This window comes from Callorhinus ursinus, unplaced genomic scaffold (assembly GCF_003265705.2).
Source record: "Callorhinus ursinus isolate GAN/ISIS: 27379988/994484 unplaced genomic scaffold, GSC_fseal_2.0 scaffold88, whole genome shotgun sequence".
Classification (NCBI taxonomy): domain Eukaryota; kingdom Metazoa; phylum Chordata; class Mammalia; order Carnivora; family Otariidae; genus Callorhinus; species Callorhinus ursinus.
This window is the reverse complement of record NW_027397150.1, coordinates 790,557-800,152: the sequence shown is the minus strand read 5'-3', so window position 1 is coordinate 800,152 and position 9,596 is coordinate 790,557. Positions and strand designations below refer to the sequence as shown.

Sequence of the window (9,596 nt, the reverse complement as noted above, 5' to 3'; positions counted from 1 at the left end):
TTGGTTGTGTATTATGTCACAATAAAAACTTGAACCAAGGTCACAAAATGGTAAGAATACAAACAATATTCCCAATTCCAGCATAAGAAACTATCCAATGAATAACAAAGAAAAAAGGCTTTTCACCTGAGATTTTTAAAATCTATGAAATAATTGTTGGGTCAAAAGGGAAATACAAAGGAAAATGAAAGAAGTTCCAGGAAATAACATCAATTACACTTCATGTAGCAGATTATGTGGGTTAAGTTTAAAGTGGAGATGAGAGGAAACTTCACAGCTTAATTATATATACATATATAATTAACACATATGTATATACATATGACATAAAAAATGAAAGTACATAGAAAGCATCAGTAAGTTAAATAGAACAACAAATTAAAGGAAAATTCAAAGAAAAAATAATACAAATAAAATACAAATAAATACCAATAATACAAATAATAGTTGAATAATACAAATAATATTAAAAACAATGATATGGGGGAAAAACACTAGAATGAATCTGTTCACGCGTATGTTAAGTTCTCTGACAACAGACAAAACAAACTACCACTATAAGAACCAAAAAAAAAAAAGTAAACACAATTATACATAGTATAAAATGACACAGAAAATAATCATTTCTAAGAAATTTTCAGATGTCAGAATATTTTGTACAAATTTTACAAAGAATTTTGAAAGTCTAGATGAAATGAATAATTTTGTAGAACACTAAATTCCATATATGATCCACCAAAAATAAAAGTGGCTTAGAAGTCATTTTCTTAGAAGAAATAAAGGATATTACCACAGGGCCATGCCTCAGAAGACACTGTGCCTGTATTATTGCACAGAATTTCAATAAATCTTCAAACGTGAGATGATCTCAACCCAACATACCATAGCAACTCAATAAATACTTCTTCAAGATATAGAGAAAAACCCATTTGAATCTTCAACTCACATAATGTTAAAAAATCTTGTGGATATGTCAATACAATGCAAGAAATTTAAACACTTGGAAAAAATATACCACTGAATGAAAAAAATTGGAAACTAAGCTTAGAGATAATGACATATTCTTCAGAGTAGTAATAACTAACAATTTGACTGTATAAAGTGAAATATTTATTTGCAACAAAAGCACAGTTAAAGATATTAAAAAAGAAACAATTGGAAAATTTCTCAAAAACTATCAAAATTTTGGGGCGCCTGGGTGCTGAGTCGGTTGAGTGTCTGACTCTTGGTTTCAGATTAGGTAATGATCTCAGGGTTGTGGGATCAAGCCCCACATCAGACGCCAGGCTCAGGATGGAGTCTGCTTGGCCCTCTCCCTCTGCTTCTTTCTCTCTCTCTCTCTCTCTCTCTCAAATAAATTAGATCATAAAAAGTTACTGAAATCGTAATAAAAACTTATGACAAGCTGAAAGATAAAATAACTAAACTCTAAGAAATGGATATAGGCATAGAATTGATAAAATAAAAGCACATAAAAGGCATACAATTCACTGAATAGTTAAAATTTAATTTTAATGAATTAATTTAATTAAAGGGATGTGAAGTCTGGCCCATTACTCTTCGAAGGGCTGACTTGAACTCCTTGTTCCTCAGACTGTAAATCATTGGATTGAACAGTGGAGTGAGGATGGTGTAGGACACAGATATGAGGGTGTCCTGACTTGAAGAGTAGCTGGACTTGGGCCTTAAGTAGATGAAGGAGGCACAACCATAATGAACAGTTACCACAATGAGATGGGAGGCACAGGTGGAGAATGCCTTGTACCTGCCGGTGGAGGATGGGATCTTCAAAATGGCGGAAATGATGTGGATGTAGGAGACCAGGATAAGTAGCAGGGGGATGACCAAGACAAACACACCAATCATGAATATGACCAACTGACTGAGGCCCGAGTGATGGGATGCCACCTTGAGGACAGGGGCGATGTCACAGAAGTAGTGATGGAGCTGGCTGGAGGAGTGGAAGGGCAAGTGAAATACCATGGAAGTGATAATCTGTGCAATAGTAAAGCCACACGCACAGGCAGCAGCCACTAGTCCCACACACACCCGATGTCCCATGAGCTCCATGTAGCGCAGAGGGTTACAGATGGCCACGTAGCGGTCATAACCCATGGCTGCCAGCAGGAAGGAGTGAGAGCAGCCGAGAAAGAGGAAGGTGAACATCTGGATGGCACAGCCCAGGAAGGAGATGGTCTTCTTCTGGGCCAGCAGGTCCACCAGCATCTTGGGTACAATAACGAAGGTGTAGCAGGTCTCAGAGCAGGAGAGGACAGCAAGGAAGAAGTACATGGGGGTGTGAAGGGCTCTGTCCAGCACGATGGTGGCAATGATGATGGCATTGGTGCCCAGAGTGAACAGGTAGAGGGGCAGGAAGGCTATGAAGAGGAGTTGCTGCAGCCCGGCCAGAGAAGAGAAGCCAAGGAAGATGAACTCCCTCACCAGGGTCTCATTGCCCTGCTCCATGCAGAGCGCCCCCACAGAGGAAAGTCAGGGACAGAGACAGAGGCCAGGTTCCAGGAAGGGGAGTAGAAATTATGGGAAAACCAGCACAAAGTCTGTAGGCAGTCAAGTCCTTCATTCCCCCCTCAGAAAGTTCTGCTAAGAAAAGAATTAAGGCTAAATATACAACAGAGGAACTGAGCCGATTAGGAGGCTTTCTCAAAGACTAAGACTATGGTATCTCTCTAGCCAAGGATTAAGGATCTGTCTCATTGGTTTTACCTGTATCTTACCTAAGGATTACTGTGTTTATCTTTTTACTAGCATCCCAAGGAAACTAGCTTTCCAAAAGTGAAAAAATATGTTTAATTTTGGCCATCTGAACTTGATCAGAATGTACAATGAAGGAATGAGTTGTGTTTGGACACATGTGAACCTCAGTTTGTCCAACCAAAAAATGGGAAGGGAAAGGAAGAATTCTCTAGCAAATGTGTGAGAAGAATTGTGTTTGTTGATGATTTCTTATATGCTAAGATCTGTGGTAAGAACATCATAAACTCATGTCAATTATTCATTGCAACAATCTTATGGCAGTATCCAAAACAATAAGAAAAAAAAAAAAACACCTTTGGTGTTATTTCTGACAGACTGACTAACAGAGTAATTAGGGACATTCCTGGAGGCTCCACACTGGGAGCTTTGCCAAGAGTGGAACAGAAGACAACACTGGTTTAAAGAAGAATGTCCCCTATTCCAGGAAGAGAAGAGTCACCAGGGTGGTAAAAAGAGATTCATTACTTTTGTGGCACTTGCAGTTCACCTCCCTTTTCCCATTTTCTGTGCCTCAGAGAAACTCAGAGAACAGAGTTTTCCAGAAATGGCTCAGAGCTTGTCATAGAGCACGAAAAAGAATGGGATAATCGGTCAGTTTTCCAGGTACCAGTGCCATGCCATAAATCAGACTTTATGTCCTTTATATATTGTTATGTCAACAAGATTATTATATCCACAATATAAGATACCTTTTGAATATTCTGCTACTAAACACAGTCTGCAAGCTGCTAGAAAGGATCATTTCTAAAGTCATTCTTAGGACTAATATCAGATAATTCTTTCATGGGTGTATTTCCTAATTGTCCAAGACTAGGAAGTAAAGAAAGTGTTCTCTGTAAGCAAAATCACCTGGCCTTTATTTATCAGTTGCATCCAGTTTTTATTTACATATTTTTCAGTATATTTATATACAGATACATCAATTTCTGTTGAGGAATCATTTGCATCTGCTACCAGAATTTGAGTTTTTGGGTTCTTCTAGACGATAGTAAATGCTAGATTTCTAGATTCTAAGGTAAATGATGACAAACTTCTGAAACTCATTGTATCTATCATTAGAACTTGGAGATAATAAATTTTCATCTTTTCTTACTGGCTAGAGACTGGTCCTAAACTTAAATAGGTATAATTATTCATTTATTTGAAGTTAATATGAGGATACTCACATTGGCTCATATTAAAGCTCTTTAACAAATAATAGGGATTTTTCATTCCATAACTGTCTAGTTCTGTTAAATATAAAGTATATATTTACCATGTCTATACCCATTATATAATATGTATGTGTATAATAGCTGTGTATTTTCTATATTTAGAAAAACATCAATGAGAGAGTATGCATACATAACACCCTCACCAGGACAAATGGATTTCTGTATTTCATGACTCTGAGGCAAATCTAAATTTATACTCATTGCTTGTCCTTGCCTTAGAACTTTCCCAAAATTTTTCTGGATCTCCATTCACCTAATGCACATCCAATTCCCACCATACCCTAACTCCACTAAGTATAACATACGGAGTAGACCACAGAGTCTGGAATTCTCTCGATTCTGAAGGACCTGTATCTACCCAAATCCAAAATAGTTGTCTGAATTATTTGTCACTCAGACCCATAGAACAGCTGATTTCAGTTAAGTGGACTTTTTTTCCCACATACTATTAATATAACCCCACCATCTAAATGGATTGTGTTACTGGTATATTTGCCCCTTTTGTGGTATATGGGAACTCAGAAGCACAGTCCATCTGAGGAAATGGCCCTCATCTGCTCAAGAAAACATCAGAGACCACTACAGTATGTTAAATCTGTACTGTGCATAGAAAGATATAAGAGGAGAAAAATTAAAAAGATCTTCCAGCAAATACCCACAGGCTATAAAAGTAAGGTAAAAGATCCCTCCATTTGACCTGAGAAGATCTCTAGGTTAAGTCGCTTTGTGTAACTTTGAGCAAGACACTTCATTTAAGACACACATAAACTAAGGATGTTCCATCTCCCTACTTTAAAATTAAAAGGGCTAGGGTAAGCAATAAGTGTAATAAACTGGCCAGATGCATGGAAAAGTACTTAGGCAGAAGATCCTTGAGCACTATCTTGCAGAAGGAGTTTTGACTTAGAGCGAGAGTGGAGTATGACCCCAAGAGTCTTTTCAACTCAGGGAGTCCAAGATGCTCTAAATGATGATCCCTGATGTGCCCTTATATTCTAGAACGTATGGATGGCATTCAGGTTACAATTCCAGGAAATGATATTGCATACCTTATTTTTCTGACTCCTTAGATACACCATTGGGATATTATGTAATCAAGACCCTCAAAATAGGAGGGTCCTGGGTTCCTCCAAAAGGGGGCAAATCTACATATCTTTCAGATGCAACACTTTTGAGATATCCAGATATTTGTCTTAGGGAAAGCATCAATCAATAATCTGAGCAAAGTTACGTAGGCATCATCAGAGAATAAAGAAGTAAAATTTTTATCTTCTTAGATACACATGAAAAACCTGAACTTGTCCTATTAAAATGGAGTCTGAGCATCAGATTTCAATTATAGCTAAAAAGAGACATCATGAGTACATGGCAAAGAGAGAAGTGGAAATTCAGGATCTGTTTCTTTTAATCCATGAGTCAACCAGTTGGAAAGAAAAGAAAATCTCACTGGGAGCCAAACTGACCCAGTGAACATTATGAAAATTCACAGAACTCTATGGACCATACCTCATCACTCTTAGGACCTTAAGTTAAAAGTAGCCCCCAGTTCTCCTTCTTAACCCTACCACTTACTGAAACTGCCATCACTGATCTCCTTGAGGAGCTCGATGTTCACAAGCCCTACCCATCACTCAGGCTCACACCCCACAAAGCCCCAGACTACATCAATATTCCTGCTATTCAGTAAGTACCTACATTGCTCTCCTCCTTTCAATTCAGACAGAAGGAGCTATTCAGTATTTGGGACCGCTTGACAAGTAGATTCTAAGCCAGAATTCAGAAACTGAAGAAATGACACCAGAAGAGAGTGAATCTGCCCTGAAGTAGAAACTCTCATCTGCATCGCTAGAGGAAGCCTCTGCCACTCATCAGGACCCGGGGCCCCTCCAGCCCAACTCACTGTCTGGTGAAGTTCTGATGACCAGCATGCAGGGTGGTTATTAGAAGCATGTACTGTGATTGCTGGACTCCTGAGGCTAGATCTACTACTGAAGATGTTGTCTTGGGGTTAATTAGAAGTCAAGTCTATTTTGGAGAATTAATGTCACCAGGTTCTCAAAGGTAGCCTTTTCTGAGGAACCTGGGGAGAAGGAGCAAGGAGCATAATTAGCTCGAGTCTGCATTGGAAATTGAGTCCGTGCATAGTGGATTCTGTAGGAGAAATCACCACAATTGGAACTGTATTCTACAAACCAAGTGGGAATTTTTCATTGAATTTTAAGTGAGGAAAATAGTATATCTGTCCAGTGATTCTCAACTTCAGTGTTTCTTAGAGTCAAAAGAGGGTTTAATTACACATTCATCTTCTCAGGTTCTTGTCCATAGAAATTCTCATTAGGGACATTGAGCTACTCTGCCAAAAGCTAAATTTTAACAAGCATAGTCACTTTAGTTGAGCTCTATCATCAAATTGCTTGTTGCCTACAAATGTTTTTTAGTAGAGTGATGAAACATAAAGTTCTCACTTTCATCCAAGAGAATCCAAAATGTGTATAAATCTGGTCCAAATCCCAGCATGAATCATGAAGGCAACCTGATAATCAAATTTCTAAGGTTTACATGGAATAATAAGACAATTTTGAAAGGATGGGTCATATAGGGGCTCACTCTTCCCAGGAGTGAGATGCCTCAGTAATAAAAAAAGAGCATGCTGTGGGAACAAGAGAGATAAATAGTACAGAGAGGAGAGCTCAGAAATGCATCTGTGCATTTTTTGACAACAGAAATGACCTCACACGTCAATAAGAAACCATGATTATTGAGTGAATAATACAGGGAAACAGACTTCCTCTATGTACCCCATCACACAAAGGAGATGTCCTGGTAGAATAAAGAAATGGCTTTCTGAAGACTCAGTAGAAGCACCAAGTGTGTGACCACCCCTGATGGAGCCCCATGAATCTACTGCATCCTCTAAACAATGTACTGTGCCCACTCTCCAGCACCAAGCATGTGTGAGTCTGGGAATCAGTGTGGGAGGAGTTGGACACAGCTCCTTCCATTATAACCTGAATGACTGACACACATAAGGTTTAGCTTTGTAGTTTAGAGGCATTATTTCTCCAAGGAGTGTTGCCTCTGTAGGAAACACAAAACTGGAAATTGAGACTTGCCCTTGGCCACTTCAGTCTACTTTGTTTTACTGTACAAGTGATCTGCAGGCAGAAAGGTTCTTGTTACACTAGCTAGGGTAATTGTTCCTATTTTGCGTGTGTGTGTGTGTGTGTGTGTGATTGCTACAGAATTGGTTTTATTTTTCTGAAAACATTTCCTTGATATAAAAATTTAAATTTAGCTTATAGATGTGTAAGTTAGGAGCCAGAATGCTCTTCAACAGATGAATGGAAAAAGAAGATGTGGTCCATATATACAATGGAATATTACTCAGCAATTAGAAAGGATGAATACCCACTATTTGCATCGACATGGATGGAATTGGAGGGGATTATGCTAAATGAAATAAGTCAAATAGAGAAAGAAAAATTATCATATGGTTTCACTCATATGTGGAACATTAGGAACAGTGTGGAGGAAGAGAGGGGAAGGGAGGGAAAACTGAATGGGAGGAAATCAGAGAGGGAAACAAACCATGAGAGACTCTGGACTCCAAGAAAGAAACTGAGGGTTACAGAGGGGAGAGGCGTGGGGGGATGGAGTAACTGGGTGATGGGTATTAAGGAAAGCATGTGCTGTGATGAGCATTGGATATTATCCAGAACTAATGAACTGTTGAACACTACATCAAGAACTAATGATGTACTACACGGTGGCTAACTAAACATAATAAAAAAAATAATTCAGTGTGTTATTGAATTCATTTTCCTAGCATTTTGCTTATCAGTGATGTTAGTCCATAGTATTTCTGTGGTGTCTTTGGCTTTGGTGTTAGGGTAATGTTACCTTCATGATATGAGTTTGAAAATCTTCCCTCTTCTTATGTTTTTTTGTTTTTTTGTGTTTTTTTTTTTGGAAGATTTTACAAGGATTGGTGTTAATTCTTTGCATATTTGCTAGAATGCACCCGTGAAACCATCTGGTCCTGGGTTTTCCTTGTTTGGAACTTTTTAATTATTGACCAGTCTTTTATTTGTAAGGTCTTTTCAAGCTTTCTGTTTCTTCCTGAGACAGTTTTGGATTATATGTTTCTAGGAATTTATCCATTTTTCTAGATTATCCAAATTTAATTGTAAAGTTGTTCATAATAGTCCTTTATTATTTTTTCTGATTCTGAGGCATAGATTGAAATGTCTTTTCTTTCATTTTATTTTATTTATTTGAGTCTTCTCTTTTTTTTCCAATTAGTTTGTTGAAGGGTTTGTCGATTTTCTTTTTATTTTGGTTTTCAAAAAAAGTAGCTCTTAATTCTGTTGATCTTTCTTTTATATTCTTTTTCTAGTATCTCCTTCTCTAATTGTTATTATTTTACTCCCTCTGCTAACTTTGAACTTAGTTTGTGCTTTTTGGTCTTGTTCCTGAAGGTGTAATGTCAGGTTGTTTGTTTGAAATCTTTCTTCTTTAGACATTTATGGTTATAAACATTCTTTTTTAAAATATTTTTTAATTTTTAATTTTTTCATTGTTAGTCACCATACAGTACATCATTAGTTTTTGATGTAGTGTTCCATGATTCATTGTTTGTGCATAACACCCAGTGCTCCATGCAATATGTGCCCTCCTTAATACCCATCACCAGGCTAACCCATCCCCTCACCCCCCTCCCCTCTAGAACCCTCAGTTTGTTTCCCGCGGTCCACAGTCTGTCTTGGTTCATCTTCCCCTTTCATTCCCCCCTTTCATTTTTCCCTTCCTTCTCCTAATGTCCTCCCTGCTATTCCTGATGTTCCACAAGTAAGTGAAATCGTACAATAATTGACTTTCTCTGCTTGACTTATTTCACTTAGCATCATCTCCTCCAGTCCCATCCATGTTGATGAAAAAGATGGGTATTCATCCTTTCTGATGACTGAGTAATATTCCATTGTGTATATGGACCACATCTTCTTTATCCATTCATCTGCTGAAGAGCATCTCAGCTCTTTCCAAAGTTTGGCTATTGTGGACATTGTTTCTATGAACATTGGGGTGCATGTGGCCCTTCTTTTCACTACATCTGTATCTTTGGGGTAAATTCCCAGTAGTGTAACTGCTGGGTCATAGGGTAGCTCTATTTTTAACTTTTTGAGGACAGACACTTCTCCAAAGAAGACATACAAATGGCTAACAAACACATGAAAAAATGTTCATCATCATCAGCCATCAGGGAAATTAAAATCAAAACCACAGTGAGATGCCACCTTACACCAGTTAGAATGGCAAAAATTGAGAAGTCAAGAAACAACAAATGTGGGAGAGGTTGTGGAGAAAGGGGAAACCTCTTACACTGTTGGTGGGAATGCAAGTCGATACAGCCACTTTGGAAAACAGTGTGGAGGCTATAAACTTTCATCTTAATTCTGATTTGCTGTATCCTGTACGTCTTAGTATATCGTATTTTCATTTTTGTTTGTCTCAAGATATTTTTTAAATTCCCTTTTGATTTCCTCCTTGACCCAATGATTGTGAGTGTGCATTGTTTAGTTTCCAGATATTGGTGAATTTTCCCATTTT

General features: G+C 37.9%; 1 protein-coding gene across 1 annotated transcript; it reads right to left on the bottom strand.

The window, feature by feature from the left end:
* Positions 1-1,524: 1,524 nt before the first annotated feature.
* OR10K1 (olfactory receptor family 10 subfamily K member 1) lies at positions 1,525-2,466 on the bottom strand. The gene has a single exon (XM_025860749.1). The coding sequence runs from the start codon at positions 2,464-2,466 to the stop codon at positions 1,525-1,527; it is 942 nt and encodes a 313-aa protein (XP_025716534.1).
* Positions 2,467-9,596: the final 7,130 nt, after the last annotated feature.